The sequence below is a fragment of the Peromyscus leucopus genome, chromosome 16_21 (genome assembly GCF_004664715.2).
Source record: "Peromyscus leucopus breed LL Stock chromosome 16_21, UCI_PerLeu_2.1, whole genome shotgun sequence".
Taxonomy (NCBI): domain Eukaryota; kingdom Metazoa; phylum Chordata; class Mammalia; order Rodentia; family Cricetidae; genus Peromyscus; species Peromyscus leucopus.
The window spans coordinates 68,153,786-68,177,596 of record NC_051084.1 but is presented as its reverse complement, the minus strand read 5'-3'; the positions used below and the strand labels follow the sequence as shown (position 1 = coordinate 68,177,596).

At 49.9% G+C, this 23,811-nt stretch overlaps 1 protein-coding gene across 2 annotated transcripts in view; it reads left to right on the top strand.

Annotated features, from left to right (window-relative positions):
- The window catches only part of Runx2 (RUNX family transcription factor 2), a 325,752-nt gene extending 302,940 nt beyond the window's left edge, over window positions 1-22,812 (top strand). For both annotated transcript variants that reach the window (XM_037200129.1, XM_037200128.1), the window contains one exon: window positions 21,616-22,812. In XM_037200129.1, coding sequence (XP_037056024.1) covers window positions 21,616-22,217 — 602 coding nt within the window. In that variant the 3' untranslated portion in view covers window positions 22,218-22,812. The remainder of the gene's footprint in view (window positions 1-21,615) is intronic.
- The last annotated feature ends 999 nt before the right edge of the window (window positions 22,813-23,811 follow it).

The window sequence follows — 23,811 nt, the reverse complement described above, 5'->3', positions numbered from 1 at the left end:
GAGTGACAGGCAAGGGAGAGGCATGTGGCAAGAACGTGGCTACAGGTTCAAAAGGCCAGAAAGCAGGGTGCAGGCCCCAGTGTGCAGAAACACAAATGCAGGCCTGAATGCAGACTCAGGCCTCTCTTTACTGCAGTAACTATATTCCCATAAGGTTGGCACAAATGCCTTCTTTTCATAGCTGCGAATGTCCCAGATAGTATATTCTTTCCTCATGCAAAGAATTGTTTTATAAGCAAAAAAGCCTACCATCAAATTCATCTTCAGCATGAATTTAAAATTTCAAAATAACCAGATTCAGTTCAAGCAACATCTGTATCTATCTTTACCCTGTATTTTAGGAGGTCTTTCCAACTTATGGCATGTAGCCCACATATGTGGTCCCAGGGTAGCTATGTGATGATAAGGTCACATGCCAATGTCAGAAGGTAGGATGCCTCTACTAGAGTGAACACATTATGAAGTGGGTATCTTTGGGGGTCAGTATTTGGAAAATGTCACCAAGACAAGTGGAAACAGGGCTGAGGATGGAACACAGTAGTTGGAGCTTGCTTAGCACTTCTGAGGCCTTAGATTCAACCAATCTTTAGTACGCCTGGGGAATAAAAGGCTGCATGTGACCTGGTTTGGTACCGTTCCTCCCAAATCACCTTCATCCACAGAAACAACCCAAGTATTTCTGGAAAGGGCCAATGAGGAATCCGCACAGAAACCCCCTTCACCTTATTCAGCTAACCTCAGAAGTGACTTCCAAATGACAGGCACACACCAGTTAGGATCTGCTGCCTTCTAGAGACTTCCAGTTCATCTGTGGATCTCCAGCCGTGCCCTTCTCAGAAGCACATCTGTGCCTTAGGTGGGGCAGGGTGCTTTTATGCCATACAAGTGTGGGGAGGAAGCAAGGAGTCCAGGCAGGAAGAAGGTTGGCTGGGTGTCAGTGGTCAACTGGACCTGAAATGTTCAAGAGAGGAAGGTGGGATGGAAAGAAAAAAAAATGAAACGCACAAAAGAGTAAAGGATTTATACCCTTTTCTCCCCCTAAAAGTTTCTTGATAGCTCATGTATAGAGAAAGGATGGATGGATGGATGGATGGATGGATGGGTGGGTGGGTGGGTGGGTGGGTAGGTGGATGGATAGGTAGGTAGATAGATAGATATAAAGTGATGAGATAGATAGATAGATAGATAGATAGATAGATAGATAGATAGTTATAAAATGATGGAAGAAAAAACAGTGGTTGATCAGCCAGTAAAGTTTTGATTATTTGCTATCCTTTCTTACATATTTTGAAGAGTTAAAATATTTTGCAATAATTGTTTTAAAATAAAAAAAAATAATATAACCACATATGATGCAGAAGTTCAAAATAATACAAAGACAAGCCCTACATTTCAAAGCTAGCATGTCCATCTTTCCCTCTCACAGAGGTGACCCTGGCTATACATTAGGAGAAATAGGGAGAAGATGAAGGATGGGGGTGCCATCAATGCATGGCTGGTGTCAGAAGCTCTCTGGAAAGCCAGGTGCTGGTGACCCTAGCAGATATTGTGCTGGAAAACTTTGTGTATAATGATCTTTGCACTCAAAGGAAGACTTGGTCCCAGCTACTTTACCCCACAGTTCAGGTTTCCACAGATAATCATGTCAACTGAAGTCAGGGTTAGCTTGCTTCAGCAAGGAAGACCAGCGGTATCTCGAAAGCACCCTAGAGGGGTAGAATAGGGAGGAGCCTTTTATACGTCTGGACTGGGCTGGCTGACTTAGTGAGCCGACCATGTCCCTCCCCTGCACCGTATGCTGTTCACTGAAGCAGTCTAGCACCTGGTCCCACAGCAGTCTCTGAGGCAGGGGTTGAGAAGTCACTGGCAGGCCCCACTAACGAGAAGTGGGGCTGACAGCCACTTTGTAGCAGGCGGTGGTTTGGGGAGACACAGTGTTTTGTTCTGTTTTTCCCTTAGCCTGACCCCAGGTCTTACTGAGGCTTTTCAAGGAGTCCGTATTTCACGATGGGCAGGACTCACTGCCACCCTCATAGCCTGTGGTGCTCAGGGCGGCTGTCGCGTCTGGAGAGGGTGTTTGGCTGCTGGAGTCTGCCCTGAACTAGGGCCTGGCACAGAAGGCATGCCGTGGAAGCTGGCCTGAGGGGTTGCGTCTTTCCTGGAGGTGGCAGGCTTTGGAAGTTTGGGCTGTGGGAGACACTGCACATGAAGTTCACGTGCCAGTCTCTGAATCTATAGACAAAGGCGATTCTGGAGACAGGTGCTCACCAAGACTCCTTCCAACTCCCTGAAGAGTTCCCGAGGCCCCTCGTTTTGGGTCGTTGAGCAACTCTGGCTGGCAGAGCGGAGTCCTGCCTCAGGAATCCTGTCTGCCCCCCTCTGAGTCACTTCCTTCTCTCTGGAACTCTGTGTTTTTTCTCCTCTTTGAAGAGGGAGAATTAGACTAAAATCTCTGCATAAGATTGGGGTGGCTTTGGGTAGACACTGTTTAGGTTTTTCAATCCAAGACAAAAGCCATGAGCCTAACAACTCTCGGGGAGAAAGGTCTCTGGAGGCATGGCTTCAGAGGCTCCAGTCCACAGCTATCTGGATCCATTACTTTGAAGCCTGTAGCTTCAAAGGTGGGTACATTGTGGCAGAATAAAAATGGCTACCCATGGCTACCCTCATGGTGGACAGGAAGTGGGAGTGTAGGCAGGGGCCAGAGATTAAGGGACTGTTCCCAGTGCCTTACTTCCTACAACTAGGCCTCGCCTCTGGGTTTCTACCACATTCTAACAATGCCATCAAATTCCATCAGAATCCTCAAGATTCAATCTTTTCTCACTGGTGCCACTAGCTGGGGGCCAGATTTTCAACTTACAAATCTTTTGGTGGATGCTGCACACCTAAGCCCTAGGAGAAGTCAAATGACTTCATAAGAATTCATCCTCCCTGCAAAGAGAGTCATGATATGCAGAAATGCAGGAGTGTCCTGGTGTGGAGCGAGCTCTTACTTGGTGGCCAAAGACAGGCCCGTTTGTAGGCCTTTCCCCTTGGTATTTTTGAGAAGTTACTGCTGTGGGCTTTGCCTCCCATCTTTCCTCATCTTCTGTTGTTACCCTGAATGGCATCCCTTCAGGTAGACACTTCAAACCTTGGCTTCCTTCCTGCCTCAGACATGCTTCATTTCTGACCTGTTCTTGTGGTCTCCCGGATGGAACACGGCCCAGCCTTGTTCCTTGGTGGGTAGGTAGGAATCGAGAGGCACCATAGAAAATCCTTGGTCTTTGTTCTTCTGGCCTACGACAACCTACCTATCTGTGGCTGCCACAGGGGTAGGCATAGCTTTTGACCTAGGGCCTGCCTGGACTTACTTGTCTACCAAGTGTCAAGGCTGTATGGTGGTCTGCTGGTAAGACCTGACACTGTGACCCACGGGCGAGTCATTCCATCGGTGTCTTGGACAGTATGTAGGAGAAACTACAGAAGCCGTGGACAGAAAACATGCCTAGAGATGAGGGATCCCTTCCCTCCCAGATAGTGGCAGGCAGCAGAGGACATTTCTCTGTGACATTAGAATAAGATAAATGTGATTATCTGGGGCCAGCAAACGCTTAGAAGGCAGTGACAAACCACATGGATCCTCCAGTTGATTTTATTGAGCACAGCCACAGATTTGTAGTGTAAAGGATTCATGAACCGTGCTGGTGGTCCAGGAGCTGGATGATGTGATGTAGGCACTCTGAACCTCTCTGAGATGACTTTGTAATCAGGCGACAGCCCGTTTGATCCCTCCCCCACCTGGAAATAAATTTGGATTTACCAAAGAAATAAATTAAATGTAGATGGCTCTGAATGCATCCCCCTCCCCCCACCCCGGAAACCCTTATGTGGAGGGAACAGGAATTTTCTTTTTTCTCCTCTTGGAGTGATTTGTGTTTAATTATCACAGTCCAGAGTTTTCTACACCGCACTAGAAGCCGGAACCAGCTCCCTTGCCAGCTCCTCCCCCCAGGCCCCCACCCCGCCCCAGAATAACAGGGCTCCCTATGAAATTATTTTCTCTACCGTTTGTGTAGTATGCATAGCATTAGACTTATCAGTTTGCTTTAATTAAGCTTCAAAAGGGAGCTGGGCCTCCGTCTTATCTCCAGCTTGCTCCTTAATTCCTTCTCCATGGTCCTTGCTGTAGGTGGGAAGTGCCTCCCATGGTCTCCCGGGAGGGCCTTCCTACCATGTGCCTTTCTCTGAACTTCCTCCAAGACAACCCTTTCCCCCTGTTCTCTGATTTCTTCAGGGAGTTAATTGCCAGTGACCTTTTAAAACAAAAATCCCCCTGGGTGTTCCTCACTGCCACAAAGTCAGAAGGGAGAACCAAGCAAGGTAGCAGGAAGTTGGGGTCGGGTGGGGCTCACCTGCTGCCAGCGACCCCTGAGAACAGGGGACCCTGTTTCCTGGCTTCTCTGGAAACCACGCTGCCCCAAATGAGGCCTGCTCAACATAGGCCCCCATGTTTTTTGTATAATCTTCCTTTTAAACCTCACATGGCGGCTACGGTGGCGGCTTTCCTCCTAGGTAATCACCGGATGGAATTTTTTTTCCCCTCCCAGCACCCGCTTCTGTGGACTTCATAAGGAACACTTATACCCTGAGGGCTTTATGTGGCCTTCGATTAATAAACACGAACCCACCTTTCTAGACTGACTGGGAAACCCTTTTTTTCCCTCCTGTGTGCTGCTTCTGTCTGCAGGGTCCATGAATGGGGGCTTTCAGAACTTGGCCTTTCGTGGCCAGCTATCAAAGTGTTGTTCATATCCACATGGGCCGCCTGGAGGTGTGGCCATGGCCACCACCACCCAAGTGGCCTCCCACGGCGCTGCTCCAATGGCCACACTGGCCGCAGGAGCAGACGGTGCCGACCCAGTTTCTCCTCTGGGATGGATGCCGACCCACCAGGAGGAGGATGCAGACCACCATCAACCCTTCTCCACTGATTCCTAGAATAACAAAGTTGGTCTTTACCCCCCTTTGTGGGATTCTCCCATACAGACCCTTACTGGGGGGAAGGAAAAGGTAAAATTTTAAAGGTTTCCTGACCTAACGTTTTCCCTCTCCTCTCCCCTCCTCTTCTCTTCTCTCATCTCCCCTTATCCCTCCTCTTCTCTTCCTCCCCTTCTCTACATTCGCCATTCTCCATGTCATTGTGAAACGGCTTCTAGAATCTCCCTCCATACGCGGTAGTCCTAAGCTCTGAGCTATGAAAGCTTTTCTGGGACCACAGGAAGAGAAGCAAGCTGTTCCAGGCTTGGGAATGCGGATGCCAGTTAGGAGGTCCCTTGGTAAGACATGGAGGGGTGTGTCCCAGAACTTATCTAGGACCCCAAGGTCTAAGACTGGGCAAGGAGATCGTTGTGAGTCTAACTAGGGAGGCCAAAGGCCAGGATCATGGGAACAATCAATACCAAACCTCATCACTTCGTCTCGCTGGGTCTCCGGGAAATTCTCTCTCTAAGGAAAGAGCTCTTCACGTCTGTGGCTTCCACTTGAGTAATGTTGGGCATAGAGTGTCTGAGCCAATCTAATAAGGAGGGACCTTTCATGCTGCTGGTCCACCGTGTCAGCCATCTTCACGGAGGGGAGATGTTGAGCAGCAGAAATGGAAGGCTTTGGGAAATGGAGGAGAGAGGGGACTTAGCTATCTCACAGGTTTCCACCCCCATCGGTATCTCAGAGCTGGAGAGGGAGCCATTACCGACACAGTGCAGATGAACAACTTCGTTTTCACCACGTGACAGGGCAGCAGGGCTCCTCAGATGGGGTTTCTTTCTCTCCTACCCCAGATACTTACTCCTAGGGAGCGGGAGTCGGGGAAGAAAACTGTGCATCCTGATGACTGTTCACCTGCTTGACTAAGTCAAGATTCTCAACCCTCTAGGGAATCGTGGGGAGCAAGGAAGACGTGACAGGTCTTAATTCTGGCAGCGGTGGCACTATAGGGTGGTGGGGGATGGAAAGGCTCTTCCCAAAGCTCGCACACCGATGGTGCCTGTGGGAATCCCCGGTCCCCCACGGCGTCGGCTTCATGTCCCCCGGCATGACGAGGGCTCCCAGGAAACTAGAAGACGCCCTTTCTTTCTTTTCAATCTAACTTTTAGGAAACAAAGTTGGCTGGTGAGAGTGTGTCCAGTCCAGAAGGCCCCGTGGAAGCTTCCAGACAAGGGTGTGGTCTCAGGCTCAATCACAAGCCAAGCTCCTGTGGATTTAGGGAGGGGGAGTTTGTGAATGAGGGGCCTGAAAGAAGTCGGAGGAGGCCCAAGGAAGTTGGAGGCAGGAGGAGGGATGGGCTATAATTAAACTAGTTGTGGCACCTGGTGCCAGATGTTGGGGTTTCCAGGCCGTGCGGTGCTTTTGTTGAATGGTTCGGGTACATTGGTGGGGAATGCTTGAGAGACAGCTTTTGACCAGGGGTGGGGGGACCCAGGAGCTTTGGTGTCTCTTCATTATCTCCACAGCCCACCCGCACCCCAGAGTAAAGAACCCATCAAACCCTCCACTTGCCAAAGGGACAGTCAGAAGCCCGGGAGGAAGCAGCCAGGCCTGTAAGACGCTCTTCATTAAATGCTCGACACTGTGCTAAGCACGTCATTCAGGAAGGCAGGCTGACTATACAGCGTGGGCCAGGGAGATCATTGTCTCTCAAAACATCCCTCAAAAATTCGGTTTTGGAGCCAGGGAGACGGCTCAGTAGGTAAAGTGTTTGGTGAGCACTCATGCAGACCCAAGTGGAATCCCTAGAACCCACGGCTCCTAACAACAAAGAAAGCCGGATGTCACCACAGCCTTTCCGTGTGGAGATGGGGGGCAGAGACAAGAGAGTCCCCGGAACCTCTGGGGCCTGCCACTCTAGTGTAACGCGTGGGGAAAATGGCCAAGGGTTCTTCCCTCAGAACAAGAAGGAAGGGGAGAAGCAACCAAGAGCTTCCCCCTTTCCTCCACACATGCCTCGTGGCAAGTGAGCATGTGCATGCATCACACACACACACACACACACACACACACACACACACACACACACTTTTTTTTTTTTTAAAAGCAAGGCTTTCATGAGACAAGCGTTAAGCCTAGGCTTTGCCTCACACATTCACAGTGTCTTTTGTCCTGCTGAGGTTCCCAGAATCCTTGCAGTAAGGAATTTCTCCAGCTTTGTTTCACTCCAAACATGACAGCCAGCATGAGGCGATCGAAGACCCACATCCTTGTGGGCTGTGTGTACCAGCTCCTTGTCTTGTGGCTGTGAGCAAATACCTGAACCAAAGGGGCTCGAGGAGAAGAGCGTTTTTATTTGAGTCAGGGTTCATCGCCTCGGAAGGATGTGGCCGTAGGATTAGGAGAGGGAACAGGATTAGACTGGTCACACTGTGTCCCCTATCAGCAAGCAGGGAGAGATGGATACTGGTGCTCCCGCTCACTGTCACACTTTCCCTTTTGTGTTCAATCTGAGACCCTAGCCCACGGGAAGATGTGCTAGACACATTCAGAGTGGGGCTCCCCTTCCCCACTAAGCTTCCCGGGCATGTCCTCACAGGCGTACCTGGAAATGTGTCTTCTAGGTCATTTGGAATCCCACCAGACTGACAGTGCCCATGAACTCTCATGTATTCCCCTAGGAAACCCAAGGAAACTTACGATCTAGGATGGATGACGGGCTGCTAGGAAGAATGGGGTGGGAGAGGGACTGAGGTTGGGGAAGAAGAAGGCTAGCCCTATCACGATCAGGAAGGCCCTGGGGGTGCAGGCGGAAGCTGCCTGGCTTGGTCACCTCCCCAGGCTCTGATGGACCCTTAGTGTGCCCCTCACTTGTGCGTCCTCCCATGCAGCGAGAGCAGAGCATTGGGCCTGACCGCACTCTTGTGAGGGTGATGGGGTGACCGCAGCTGTTGGGTGCCCCTCAAGGTAAGTGCAGAGGGAACATGTGGCTCTTGTGCCCGGAACTTGTCTTCCTTCTCTTCACTATCTTCACGGCCTCAAGATGACTAGGCAGAGGAGGGGACGGCCTGGAGTGCCACACCTGAGCACCAGTGGGTGACCCTCATCGGGGATGTGCTCCCGGGGGCCTAGGGGATGACGTGGTATTTGTGGGCAGGCAGCAGCTGTTCAGGGTCACAGCTGCAGTCGGAACAACGGGCATTCTTAGCTGCTGCCTCATGGCCGACCCAAGCAGCTGTTGGGTGCTTTCCCGTGTTCTCCATGTGACCTGTGTGACAAGGATGCCCAGAAGCCTTGCAGAAGGAGGAGCCTTCTACTGCACCCTGGGCTCCTGGAACTAAGGCTCTGGTGTGTCCCTGGACTTGAGTGTCCCTGCCTCAGTGTCAGGAGATGGTTTGGCACTCTGTTTGGACTAACAATCCAAGAGGCAGAAGCAGAATTGGAACGGGGAGAGAGAGAGCTCGAAGTCCAATTTGTTTTAATTTATGAAAATGGAGGCCATGTTAACAAACAAGAGGTGTGGGGAGGAACCAAGGCAGCAGAGAAAGCTGGAGGCTGAGGGAAGGGAAGGGAAGGGGAGGGAAGGGAAGGGAAGGGAAGGGAAGGGAAGGGAAGGGAAGGGAAGGGAAGGGAAGGGAAGGGAAGGGAAGGGAAGGGCCTGTGCCTCCTCCTTGACAGGCAGAGGGAAAGGTTTGCCCCACATTCAGGAGAAAACAGTAACGCCCGGGAGAATGGAATCCCTAAGATCTGAGTTCGATCCCTGGCATCCACTTGGAGGAAAAAGAGAACTGAATCCAGTCTTCTGGTGGCTACATGAGTGCCGTGGCACATTCCCCTCCCCAACCCCAGATAAATAAGTAAATATGTAAATGTATTTTAAAATATGAGGGTTTTTTAAAGAAAAAAAAATGAGAAAGCCGTAAGATAGTTTTGAAAGTAAAGAGAAACAGACCAAGAAACCACTTAACAGCTGTCTGAAGACCTCATAGCTCACAGCGGCTATTCTAAATAACCGAAGACACCAGCAAAGAGCCACAGGAACCACACAAAACAGAGACCCCCAAGAAAAGTGCTTATTCCTACGTAATGTCTTTATGGACCTTAAAGAAGCTCACAGATTTCCAATAATGAACTCTCATCTCATCCCCGTGGACAGGAGTGGTGTGTGTGTGTGTGTGTGTGTGTGTGTGTGTGTGTGTGTGTGTGTACACGTGTTTTTTTGGTGTAAGTGAACCTAATGGAGGGTTTGAAAGAAAATATTTCCTGAGCTCACACTGTCTCATCCATGCTCTACAGCCTGCTGTCCCTCTGGGTAGAGTCACAGCTCAGGGGGCCCTCCCCTCCCCACCTGCCCCTCTACAAGTCTAAACAGCAAATGATAGGTATGCTTGGCTTGTGGAAAAGAACATTTCCATTAGCTGTAAGTAAACAGATGAAAATATAACAATTAAAACTTCAAAGGAAAATGGTATGATCTTGGTTCATTAAGATTTTGATCCCCCTCCCCCCCTTTATTCTCATTTTGCCACTAGAAATTGGGCATTGTAGTAATTTAGACATTTCCTTCTGGAGGTAGGACAATGAGTGATTTGGTAGAGCACTGGTCTAGCACACACAGAGCCCTCGGGTTTAATCCTCAGTCAGTACTGCATCAATCAAGATTGTGGTCCCAGTGCTGAGAAGGTGGAGGCAGGAGGATTAGAAGTTCAAGATCACCCTAGGAAGTTTTTTTTTTTTTTTTTGTTTTTTTTTTTTTTTTTTTTTTTTTTTTTTTTTTTTTTTTTTTTTTTCCTGAGACAGGGTTTCTCTGCGTAGCTTTGCACCTTTCCTGGAACTCACTTGGTAGCCCAGGCTGGCCTCGAACTCACAGAGATCCGCCTGGCTCTGCCTCCTGAGTGCTGGGATTAAAGGCGTGTGCCATCACTGCCCGGCCACCCTAGGAAGTTTAAGGCTAGCCTGAGCTACTATGACCCTCCCCCCTCAAATTTTTTTCTTTTTTCTAAAATGAATGAGGGCAAATTGAAGGTGTCTTTTTAAAGGTGGAGAGACCCTGGGCAGGGACCAAGGACAGCAGAAGAAGTAGGAGAGGGCCTTAGGAAGCATCGGTCTAATGCTGACCTCAGAATGGTAGAACATACCAGAACTCCCCGGTACCCTCAGGAATCAGATCTTCCAGGATGGCCAGCTTGCCAGGTTTAAGTTTGCTTTGGAGAGATCTGTCTGACTCCCGCTCTGCCCTGACTCTGGGGGACCACAGAGGTGCTGACATGCACTCTAGAGTTGTCACTGTTCGGGGCTGGCATTGATATCCCCGAAAGTCGAAGAGAAGAAACATGGAGCTTTCACCTCCGAGTGGGACTTCTCGTTCCCAGTCACGCTCTCCACTGGGGACAGAAGATTTCCCTGCAGGGTCTTGGGTGAAAAGAGGTATGGGCTCTAGTGGACTCTGGTGTGGCTTTAAAAGCACATGGAGTTTCATTTCCTCCCGTACCGGAAGGGAGATCACTGGGCGCCTTTCTTGCCCCTTAATTTCTGCATTTAAAAGAGAAGAATAAACATATTTGTCCTTCAAGTTACGAGGACTGAGAAACACTGCTACACGTGTCAAAGGCTCTCATCTTCCTTGGTCCCAAGTGCTGGGCCGGTAACGCTTTGATAATGTAAAGTGATACCGTGTTTGTAAAATGCTTGCATGGATGCTCTCAGCACGCTGGGTGAGGCCAGCATCACAGACTGCTGCTATGGGTCTCATTTTAACACCCCTTAAGTTTAATTCCAGGACATTTTCAGATGTGTGCCTGTGTGTATGAGTTTATACAGGTGTGCATGTGTGTGTATCTGTGTGTAAGTTTGTGTATATACGTGCTTGCATGTGTGTGAGTACACATACATTCATATTTTTTGTGGAGTCCGAAGGACACCTTCCAGTATCATCCACCTTTGAGATAGGATGTCTCATTGGTCTGGAGCCCATCAATTAGGCGTGGCCAGGGGCTAGCCAGCCTCTGGACCTTTCTATCTCTGCTTTCTCAGCACAGGGATTCCAAGTCACCAAACCTAGCTTTTCACGTGGATACTGAGGGGTAAACTCAGGCCATCACGCTTGTGAGGCAAGCGCTCTACACACAGGGCCATCTCTCCAGCTGCAATTCCTGGATCTTTTGGAGGATGCCACTAACCCAAGCACATCTCCTCTCTAAACTCCTGGGAAGGGAGGGGCAATTATCAACATCATGGACACAAAGCAGCCATAGCTTGTCTCAGCTGGCAAGGGCTGACCAGCCCTGGAGGTCATCCAGCTCACACATGATGCTGTAATTAATTTAGTTGAGCATTTCACATGGGTTGAACCGATGATTCTGCCTGCCTCCCTAGACCCGAAGGAGATGTGTAAGTCCTCAGTCATGTCTGAGGAAAGCCCCTTCTCTTGTGGTCTCTTCTTATCACACGTTCTTCTCCATTGTGCAGATGCCCCGCATGTAAAGATCACCAAAACCATAGGCATGAGCTTCAGTTCGAAAGGACGATTGAACACAGAGCCCTTCCTGTAGGCCTGCACCCCAGTGGAGTCTGGGACAGTGTAGAGGCAGAAGTCAAGGAGGGAGGCAGCCTCCTGGCTTCTCACCCCTGGTTACTCAGCAGGCTCTTCCCGATGCTCCCAGGATGGAGGGTGGCAGGGAGCCACCTCGACTCTTTCCGCGTGTCGTAAGAATGTCATGTTGACTCACAGCCAGATCTGGAGGAAAATCCACAGAAGTCAGGAAATCCCCCAGCAGATGCTCTCATTTCACCTTCTGCTAACCCTGTGGAGAAAGCATAGGTAGGGTGAGACAGCAGGCCGTTTCTAAAAAGGAAAAAAAAAAGCAAAGCATGGTTGTTGCCGCTGCATGCCTGTGGCGGGGCGCGGAGTCCTGACAGGCCTGGCTGAAGTCACAGAATCGAACTCAGCCTGGTGACCTGAGGGTAGCCAGGCCTGGTCTGGTTCTCCATCATGCATTTGTACCGTTTTGCAGGAGCCCCCCCCTCTTCCCTTGGCTTTGACTCCCCGTAGGGACCAGCATCTTTCCTTTTGGGCGCCACTCGATGCCCAAGGCTCCTCCTTCCAATGGAGAAGGGCAAATTTAGAGTCAGGGCTGCCCATTTGAGCTGTGTATATAATTGAGCCTGGCACAGAAGGTTATCATTAGGAAGAATGGCATGGAGGTATGAAAAGGGGAGGCCAGACCCAAATTAGAAAAAGGTCCCGAGGGAGAGACACAGAGGCCTGGCTCAGAGGCGTGGCTTCAGAAGGAGCCTTGGGAGGAAAAAGCGTTGGTTAAGAAAAGTAACTTCCTAGGACACTTTGGGAAGTTAGGGTGGGCACTGCCATCTCTCAAGACTGTGGCAGGTCTTGGGAGCAGGCTGTGTTCTGGGGCTGTTTACAGCATGGGAAAAAAGATGTATCCAATGGGTATCCGTGTACCAAGTGCCTCATTTTGTCTCCTGAGACAGTGGAGGGCCCGGGAGGACCTACCTAGTTCTCACCTCTGCTCCACCCATGACTTCCCAAGAATCCCTGTGTAAAACTGTGCTGTTCTGAGCTTGGGGAACAGACCATCACCTCCCCACATCTCCAGATGGACTGTCCCGCCGTTCATCCAAAATGTGGGGGAGAGGTTGGCAAGGGCCGTCATGGAATTGACTGAGTGTGCTTGCCTTGGCAGAGCTGGTGAGTGGCCGCGTGGATGCACACCTGTCACCCTTGGCATCTTTGGAGGTCCTTTAAATTTGCAGTGTGAAGGAAGGGCTTGGGGGGGGGGGTCTAGCCCTGTGTGGCCAGGCACAGAGCTATGCAGTCCACCCAACGGTCCTGGCCACCTCCTTCTCCTGTTGACTCACGCCAGGGTTGGCACCGTAGGCTTCTGGTTGTTCCCCAGCGGCTCGCCAGACAGTCTCTCCTAACATTCCTAGTGGTGTCCTGGCTCCATGTGACCCCGGGTTCTAATATTCTTGGGCTCCTTCAGACTACACAGCTGGCTGCTCTCCGGCCTGCCTGGCCTTGTTAAAGGCAAAATGCCGTCTTTTACAGCCTGCTCTTCCTGTCCAGTTCACCAGGCAGCCTGCTTTTTTACAAGGGAGATGGCCCCTTGGATGATCTCTTGCCTTGGTGGGCAGGGAGCCTGGGCTTCTGCAGGGTCCTTGGGACCTAGCCTTGGAATTGTTTTTCTGCTTTTCTGCTAGCTTAGAAAGTGAAGTTCAAAGGTGAGGGGTTCTGTGGGAAGGAGGATTAACGGGGTTGTTTTGGGAGCTGTTCAGCGCTGGAGACAGGGCTGAGGAATATAACCTATTTTCAACATTCTCTTCCCCATCCAAGGTCCATTATGGTGTATAATAGCTTTTGTGTTCTGTGCCTTTCTTTCCCCATAGGAAAGAAAAGTTCACGGCAAAGAACACGTAGGTTGTGCAAAAATCTTGTATCCCCCACCAAAAGCTATCGCATATAGCCTTGTGGAGTCTCTGTCCGTATGACACATGGAGACACCTTCCTCACACTGAATGTACCAGCAGAGTACAGGTTAAGAGGTGGCCCAGTAGCCCTGTGTAAGTGAGTACAGACGCTTCGCTTGGGGCTTAAGGAACAATTCCATAAGACCCACACTGGCTTTTATTGTATGGTGATGTGTAAAGACCACGGCGGCTAACCTGAGACATTCACAGTATTGTTACAGAGGACAATAGCAGGAGGGTTTTTTTGTTTTTGTTTTTTTTTCTGAAATTCAGGCTATTCCTGAAAAAAAAAAAAAAAACAAAAAAAAAACAAAAACAACAACAAAAAAAAAAACCATTGCTTCAGATATCAGTAGCCCAGATCCTCTTGTGATCCTCCACTAGAGTGTCTTTGGTGCTCACTGGAAAGTCAAGCATTCCTTTACATTTCATCTTTCTGCCTCCAGCCGCTGGCTGGCAGCCAGAGAAATCTTGAAGAAGCAAATTATACCAAATTATACAGAATGTGCCTACTTAAACTCAATGGTGGCATCCACTGCCTGGTTAGAGCTGGCAGTCCTTAGGTCAATAGAAACTCTGTTGGCCTTCTGTTCCTGTTACCGTGTGTGTGTGTGTGTGTGTGTGTGTGTGTGTGTGTGTGTGTGTGTGTGTGCTGTACATGTTCCTGCGTACCTGTGTGCCTGTATGTGAGTACATGTAGGGACCAGAGGTCAATGTCATGTGTCTTTCTTGGTTGCTCTTCACCTTATTTTTTGAGACAGGGTCTCCCACTGAGCCTGGAGTTCAGGTACTGGTCCAGACTAGCTGGCCAATGAGCTCCAGGGATCTGTGCATCCCCTTCCTACTGGTGTTGGGAGTGTTGCCATGCCCAGATGTTTATGTGGGTTCTGGGGGTCTGAGTAAAGTCCTCATGCTTGCTCACCAAGAATTTTACCTACTGATCTCCACCCCAACCCATCTTCCTTTTTGTGGGGACCGTCTGCCCTCTGCACTCTGCAGGCCAGCCATTTCCAATTAAGTATTTGGGACCCAGGATTGGGTGAGCAGTTCCGTCCTTGGGGACCTCCTAGGATGCTTCTCCCACACTGGATCCCTGGCAGCCTCAGCAGCAGGTTACTCAATTGATCAGTTGATGGGCAGTTATAGAAATGTATGCATAGATATGTTCTCCAATGCCAGGGCAACATGTGAGCCCAGATGTCACAAATTCCCCTCTTTTGTCACAAATTTCCCTGCTTTATGGTCATGAGTGAAGTGTATTCCACATTGCAGAGCTGTTGATATCATTCTTACATGTGCGGTTCATCATTCTTACATGTGCGGTTCGCTGACGCTGAGTGTGTTCATACCACGGTGCAGCCACCACCACCGTCTCTCTCCAGAACTTTCATATTCTCCCAGCTGAAGCTCTGTGTCTGTTAAACACTGTCTGTTCACCCCCCAGCACTGGGCAACTGCCATGGCCTTTCTGTCTCTGCATTGTCTAGTCCAGGAACTCATCTAAGGGAGCACATAGCATCCAGTGTATTCACTTCTGTCACTGCATTCTTCAGTGTCATGTTCTCACGGTATGGCCATGGTGTAGAAGGTATCTGGGTTTTCTTCCTTTTCAGGGTGCGATAGTATCTTTTGTATGGGAACACCACATTTCATTTCTCCTTCTCTGCCACAGTGGACATGTTTGGTGCCCTTGGCCCATTGGGAATCATGTGGCTGATACCCTAAGTGCGCAGGCTCCATTTACTTCATGCTGCGGGCCACAGGAAAACGTAATGGAATTCAGTTACTATTACAAAAGCTACTACTTGGAAAGGTCAGGGACTTTTCCGAAGGTCAAGCCATGGCTTAAGAATTCTTGATGATGTTTTAGCTTTTGTATATATATTAGCTGATTCCTGCAGTGATTTCCTTGATGTATGCACACAAGTGTATTTTAGCTGAAATACCTATCAAGCATCCAAGGCCAAGTGATCTCCTGAATTAAGGTAAATTAAGCTCGTCTGACCCTCCTTTTTTATACAGCCTTTATAAATATATGGTATTTATACTAACATTATAAACTCCTAACATTTACCTAACCACCCCTAGGAATGTAGTGTGACATATAAATTCTCTTTTTCTCATATATTAACCCATTTTAGCTCTTAGTTGACCTCCTCCTTTACCACTCCCTCTTTGGGTTTAAAAGAAAGCCTGATGGTCGGTGCCTGAGGAAAACTCTTGCCTGCCTTTATGACCCTGTAAGAATTCAAGCTGGGTGACCTTGTTCTGCTAGAGGATCGCTGTTGCTTGGGTTTATAACTGAACACCTCAGAGACTTGGGGAGAACTGAGAGGTATAAGGAGACTTAGAGGAGGGTCTTGACTGGAGAGGACTTTGACTGGAGAACTAAGATGGAAGATGAGGAAGAGCCAGATGGGGAAGAATGAGATAAGGAAGACCAAGATGAGGCAGAACTAAGATGAGAGAATTAAAATAGAACTTAGAGGGGACAGCAGATAAATGTAGAGAGAAATCAGGCAAGAAAGGAGCTAGGCTTGAGAACAGAACTGAAGCTGTGTAGACAGGATTTTATCCCAGAGGAATAAAGTGGATGGTCTAAAAGCTCAGTGTACTGAGATTCTTTTCCAGAATATAATTCTCCCCATTTGTAGCTTCTCTTCTGGGCCTCTGGGAAGAAGATTATTAAGGCAGGTCCTTAGTACTATTCGAGAACTTCAGGATCTTTCTTTCCTTGAAGAAACCCTGAGCAGGAGTTCCTTCAGCTACAGCCAGGCTGTGTGGCTGCCTCCCTCTCCTCCCAGCACCGTCTTTTCTTTAGCTCAGTGGCTGATTAGGACCCGTCTCCTTAGCCCAGGAGAGTGAAAAGCTGGGTAGCTTACACAGACACCTGTACTGATGATGCTTTCCCGTGTGACTCCATGGCACATCGCCAAGAATGGAGACCACAGATTTCCCACATGCTCAGCCTTTAACCCTTCAGCAGGGGGGCAGTGCTCATGGGAGAGGCAGTGGATGTATCACCTGCCGCCATGGTCACTTCTGTGAATTCCTGGCTCCGTGGGTTGTAGCAGAGGCTTTGCCTCAGTAGCCTCAGCGAGCCCATCCCTTCTGAAGCTGCAGACTACACAGCTTTGGTGAGGCAGTTTGTTAGATAGCAAAATTGAATGCATGAGCGCGCGCGCACACACACACACACACACACACACACACACACACACACACGGGCACACACACGGGCACACACAGACCCATCACAAATGTTTCTTCTCCACTATCTCATACCTCATATGCTCCTGTCCTTCTTTCCATGGAATAGCCTTTCTAGGCATCTGCTACCTGCTCTGGGTCAGGGTCTAGGGTACCTCACAGAGCCGAGTCTCAGTTTCCTCCATGGCATGAGATTAATAATCCTCATGCATGGATTAATAATCCTAGAATCCATGCAGAGTTGCCCACAAAGTATGGTGGAGTGAATGCATGATTTTGTACTTAGCAAGAACTCAGTAAACATGGGCCTTTTCTGTGAGGGCAGCCCACGTCACCTTAGGAACTCTAGCCTGTCTCATGCCTGCCCCAGAACCCTGCCGTCCTTTCCCAGTGAGGTGTCCAGGCCATGCTCTCCTGCTGAGCCATGCTCCTGGGAGATGTCTGATGAGAACCCAGGATGGAACTGAGTCAGAGGTCTGTATAGCGTTGACTCACCAGGTCTTCAAACCAGAAGATTGTCCGGTGGGGCTCATGACATTCCTGGAAAAGAAAAGAAGTGAATATTATTGGGCTGAGTTCATCAGACGCTTGTTCAGCCCTCCCTGAGTGTCTGCTGTACTCTGAAGGGAGTGGGCAGCCATCCAGCCAAGTCTGAGCCATCAAAGGCCGGGGCCCAGATGCATCGCTGAGAGTCTCTGTGTCTTCAGATACCTCACGCCCTTCCCACAGACCTGCTCTCCTGCAGGCCCCGGGCTAGAGAGTTTCCCGCCCTCCAGGCCCCTGGGAAAATGTTTCCAAGGGCTGCCTCTGCCGAGGTGTGTCAGAACTGAGTCTTGCTGGAGGCCTGGGTGTGTCTGGGAAAAGGCCACCCAGACTCCAGAGAACAAGAAAGGGAAAGTTCCCAGTCTGGAGCCTTGAGCTGCGGCCATTTCTCTGATCCTTCGTTCCTCACCCCCCATGTCCTGACCCAATCTGACCTGTCCTCTCCACAACCTAGCTGCCTCGCCAGAGCTCCTCCGAGCAAACCCCACTGCTATGCTCTGATTCCTCATTCATGGCTGTCACCCTAACCCACCTGTTTCACCCAAAGCCTGCCACTCACTGTTGGATCAGCAAGAATGTCAAAATACACAACTGAGTGTCTCACACACAGAGACACAGAGACACCCTGACACACACACACATACACACACACACACACACACACACACACACACACACACGTAGAGACAGAGACAGAGAGATGGACAGGCAGAGACTCAGAGACAGACAGACACACACAGAGACACAGAGACAGACAGACAGAGAACACAAGTCCTAAAAGTTGTTGGAGTACTTAGTTCTTTGCTCTATCACTTATATTATTTTCACCTCCTCCTCATGGTGAGAGCAAACTGTTTGGGCTCCAGCCCTTGAGTCCAGGACCCCAGGAAGGAGGAATTGAGTCTACTTGAGTCTGTGTATATACAGTTGACTTGGCTACAACTGTAAGGGAGACAGGAAATGGGATCTTTATGCTGAGTGGATGTATTAGTTACCTTTTTATTGCTGTGACAAAACTCCCCTGAAAGGCAACTTCGAAGGAAGGAAGGGTTGCTTTTGGCTCATGGTTTTCAGGGATACAGTCCATCATGGTGAGGAAAGCATGGATGCAGAAGCCTGAGGCAGCTGATCACATCGCGGCCATGCTCAGGAAGCAGAGAGAAATGGAAGGCTGGTGTTCAGCTCATGTCTCTTTTTTTGTTCACTCTGGGACCTCAGCCTACAGGACCTTCCCAGTGGGTCTTTCCTCCTCAGTTCAGCCTATCAGGAAACTCCTCACAAAAATGCCAAGTGCTGTGCCTCTTAGGTGGCTCCAAATCTGGTCAAGTTGACAGTGAATGTGAACCATTGTGGTGATCCTGGCTCATCTAAAATGAGAGGAGGGAGGGGAAGATATGGGTGACAATTGACAGTTCATTCCACGTGCTACATCCCGACTCCTCTGTCTCCTGAGCCTCATGTCACTGTGTGTTTCCTTCTCAAACTTGCTATATAGCCGAGGAGGACTGTGAACTTCTGGTGCTCTGGAGAGCTGGAATCATAGGCAGGCATCTACTTTATATGGTTCTGGGAACTGAACCCAGGGCATCAAGTGTGCAAGGCAAGTACTCTAGGAATCAAACTCTACTCCCAGGTTCCTGGCTGCCATCTTTATTTCCCAGTCCTGTTGGGTTGTGTCTTGAAAGCTTTTCTGTGATCTGATATTTAGCTGTAAGAACAACAGAGGCATTTCCTCTTTGGGACTGAGGAAGGCTAAGCAAGGCTCTTTCCTCCAAGGCTTTGCTGGGTTTGGGTTGACCATATCCCAGAGACATCAGCAACACTATCTTCATGAATCGTATTTGATTTCCAGCTTGCCTCTCTGCCCCAGTTAATGCAGTACCTACAAACATACATTATGCTCATCTAATTGGTCTGTAGGCTTGCTGATCAAAGTGTGGTCCCCCAAGCAGCAGAATCCACAGCACCTAGAAATGTGGCTGTTTCTAGCATTCCTTCCCTGGGGAGACATCAAAGCATTTATACCTCTTCAGTTGAGGACCCCAACAACAGAGAAGGGGTGAGACATTATTTACAGGATTGTGGGTGACTGTAATGTAGCCACCACAGAAAGTCTCATCCAGCCAGAATGATGGCTTCCCCACAGACACACAGATGGAGTCCTTTTTCTTCATGTAACTTCCAATCAGTGTGGTTCCACAGGCTACCTATCCTAGCACTTGTGGAGTTCACAGGGTGTCTTGGGTTGTCTCCTGTTGCTGTGATAAACACCTTGATCAGAAGCAACTTGGGAGGAGAGGGCTGATTTCAACTTTCAGCTCAGAGTCCATCCTGAAAGTCAGGGTGGGAACCCAAGGCAGGAAGCAGGAGGCAGGAGCTGATGCAGAGACCATGGAGGAGCGCTGCTTACTGGTTTGCTTTTCATGGCTGACTCAGTTTGCTTTCTTATAGAACCCAGGACAACCTGCCCCTGAAGGGCATCACTCACAGTTGCCTGGGTCCTCCTATATTATCTTTCAAGTAAGTGCTGCACAGATTTGTCTATAGGTCACTCTGATAGAGGCAATTGCTCAGCTGAGGTTCTCTCTTCCCAGGTGACTCCAGCTTGTGTCAAGTTGACAAAAAACAAAACAAAACAACAACAACAAAAACACAATATGAGGCCAAATGCAATTAGGGTTGAATTACATACAAATAGCCTGGCGGGGACGGGGGAGGCGGGGTACAGTAGGGAGTGGCCAGAATCTCAGGTGAGGGTCCAATGACTGCCCCCCCAGGGAGAATTAACAGACAAGGAGCCCCATCTCAACCATATCTCACAAGCAGCTGAGGCCACTTTGATGAGTGTGGTTGTTTTGTAGTCTACAGTTCAGGGCCTTAGGTGCCACCCTTGACCAACTTAGTCCTAATTTGCTCTTCAACAGGGGAATGCCATAGATATCCAAGTTTGAAACCACGTCTCTAGAACATTCTGTATGGTGTATTTCTCTTTGATTTTCATGGAGATCTCTTGTCTGTTATAAGTGTTGGAGACGCTAAGCTAATATCTTTCCTGGGAAGGTTGGTGTAAACAGTTTGCAAAGCTTCTCGAGAATTTTATCATTTCCAATTCCACATGTGATTCTTGCTTTGTACAAGATGACCCCAGAAGCCTGAGGGAAACTGAGGGGGCATTGAGGAGAGGCCTTTCAAGTCCAAAGCTGAAAGTGCCCAGGACACTTCTCTTAAGAGACCTTCCCAGGCATGTTGGTGACTTTGCTCAAAGGTTGTCCGCTGAGGAATGAGTTTCATCTCTGGCTTTGGTCAGACATGGTTCCCAACCACACAAACTGGATAGCTGAGCTTCTGGGTTCCATGAACAATGGAAGGACCTTGTCGATGCTGAAGTCAGGCTAGATGTGGGATATAGCCTTTGCCATATGTCTAAAGGGGACCTCTCTGAGGGCCAGCCAATGGCCAGACAGAGCAGTCTACCGCAGAGAATGGAGAGCTTACCTCCTGGTATGTGACAATACATGCTTCCTTGGTCGCTCTGACCAGACCCCCTCCTTGGGTGACTACAGAGGGACCCCAGCACATGCTACCTTTGCAGAGCTTGGGGTCACCAAAGGGTAGAGCCGATGAGACAGAGGGCATAGAAAGCAAGAGCAAATACTTGTGGGAATTGAAGAAGGGGCCTCAGACACTTGACTTCAGTGACGCTCAGGAAACACTATAGAGTGGACACGGAGTGTGCACTCACGGGTAGCCGATGTGCTTGCTGAGGCGGCTGAGGCAGGTCATCTGCCTGGATGTGGGCCCTTTGACGATGGGAGATTGGTAGCCTTGTTATCGTGCCTATTCCTAGAGAGCTGTTGCTCTCTTCCTACCTGAAGGTTCAAGGACTCAGGAGAGGGCTAACACAGGGAGGGGTCTGCATGGCTGTGACACAGAGCACTGCCATGATCTGCAGGCTGGACAGCATATTAATCCTGAAGGATCATTGGACCTTCTTATATCAATGGGGAAACGGAGCCGAGTCCCCAAGGAGGAGGGACAGGATTTCCTCAGAATTCCACAGTATCGTCCGTCCCAGCAAGAATCAGCATGAGCTCTTCCAAGGCTGTCTTGAGTCCCCAATGTTGCTGGCAAGTGTGTGTGTGTACGCACGCGCATGCGCCCGTGCGCGTGCATGTGTGTGATCATCTAACACAGTGCTTCTGAGATCCTGGGCTGGGCTCCCACACTGCCTACTTCCTCCTCAGGACACAGGCAGCTTCGGAGTCCACTCCCCCTTGCTGGATGTCCCTCTGAGTGGCAGGAGCCACAGTTCCACATTTCTGCTCATTTCCTTACCACCTAGTGTGCGACTGGCCACAGAGATAAGCCAAATGCCCGAGTGACTCTTTCCTTCTTCTTCCTTGACAGATTCAGAGCCCAGTACCTTGGACTCACAGTCGTCCACCACCCTCTTCCTGTCCTCGGAGGAGCCGGGCCCCTCTACAGCAGCCCTGCCGTCTCCATCCTCCTCCTGTGAGCCCCAGGCCTTCTCCCCGAGCCCCACCATGTTACCCTCTCTCCTGCCACCCCTGTCCACTCCCTCCACAGCCCCGGGCCCCTGCATCCCTCGGCGCACGGGGCTCTACACCATCGTCACCTCCTCCCCAGAGGCCGCACCCCACCTTGTTGATTGGCTGCCCAGCTGCCCCTCTGCCACTTCTCCTGGTGTCCCAGGCAAGGATCGTGAGCGGCCACAGCCTGTGTTGGCCCCGGCTCCAGCTTCCGAGAGGGGCCACAGTCAGCACCCAGGCTCTGCCAGGGGTGATCACGCTGAGGATCCTAAGGTCCCTCCACCTCCCTGTGCCCCTGCAGCCACCGCTGCCACCTTGGAGGCCAATGTTGGGGACATCCTGGTAGAGCTTCGGACAATGAACGGTCACCTGGACATCATCGCGAAGGCCCTCACTAAATTGGCCTCTTCTCTGGTACCCCCGTCCCAGCCTGTGCCCGAAGCACCAGATACCAATTGAAGGAGTCTTGGATCTCCCAAAACAAAGGGATGCTGAGGGTACCACTCATCCCTGCTTCTCTGACCCTATCTCTGATGGAGACAAGCTAACCCAGTTACGGAGCCAGTTACGGAGCTAGGGTTTGCTTACAGAATGAATGCCCTTGGCCTGTCACTCAAAAGACAGCACGTCTCAGGCTGGCTCCAGGAGCCCTGACATGTTGTAGCCTCTCTGTGTGTCCCTCCACCTTCTCTTGTTTTAAGTTCCTGGTAAAACACTTCCAGAAGATGGTGGCAGGTCCTGGATCAAGGTGATGGAAGAAGCAGCATTTCCCTCCCAATCCTCTGAGGCAAGAGACGAGAGAAGAAGAGATCCTGTCATCAAAAATACCCTCCAGGACATCCCCAGCATTCCTTTCTTGAGATGTTATTGGTGTGTCCACCTCAAGTAGATTTCACACACCTCCGTTTAAAAGCATCTTTGAAAAAAACAAATTAAATTTTCTCATTTATACCTATGTTTCAAAAAGTTTGGGAACTAGAGAAGGGGAAAAGCAAGGACATGGCAGAAAAAAACTGTGGGGGGTATTTAAGTCTTTCTGGTGAATGAGAAAGCATCTGGGTCATGAATAAAGTGTGTGTCTATACTCTGAGCGCTGGCTTCTGGATTCCTCTCCTCTCCTCTGCTCACTTCTTTCATCACAGCTACCCACCGTCCCTCACTCCTGGAGTCTCCCACTGTTCTCAGCACTTAGGATGAAGAAGCAGCTCTCATGAGTCTCGAGATTCTCAGGAGTTCTCTCTAAATCTAGTAAGTTCATCTCGCCCCTCTGAACCCACGTAGAAACCAGTGACAGACAGCAGCCAGTGACGGGGAAGCCAGCATCCCTGGCCTCTCTGTTCCCTAGATGTCTGCCATTTTCCCTGCCTGGGACAACTCAAACTCTCTCCAGATGTTGCCAGCGGTTCTCTGATTCAGGTCCACTGACCTAGGCAGAAGGTCATATATTTGGAAAAATCCATATTCTCCTGAGGTCTCTCTTCCCCTAGTGGGGCCACGATTCTCCCCCATCTTCCTTTTTGAATTGGAACACAGATACTGCCTGGTCATTTACCAGAAGCCAACCAATATCATCACCAGGTCACTCAGCAGAAGCCAATCCAGTGCCCTTCCCCCAGAAAAAGCCAGGGGTCTGAAGCCAGGCTCCCAGTTTTCAGGGTACACAGCTGGTGCAGGGGACCAGCAGCAGGGTCTGTGAGGTTGCCCCAGTTCCTAGTATTACTCAGACCTTGGTGGGCAGGACCCCTGTGGAGACAGCTCCGGGGTGGTGTCCCACACTCATCTCTCTCATCAGCTCCGAAGAGGACGGTTGCAGTTTGTCCAAGAAACGCTTTGAGTTGCAAGTGAATTATGAGGGGTTGTCTGTTTGGGGATGCCAGCCAGTCTGAGTTGTCACTGTTTTCCCGGAAGCTTGAACTTGAGTCTGCCCGTATTCAACAGCTGTCAGAATCGAACATCAAGCTAAATGTTTCTGATAGCTATTTGAAGGCTCTCTCCCTCTCACTGTGTGTGTGTGTGTGTGTGTGTGTGTGTGTGTGTGTGTGTGTGTGTGATA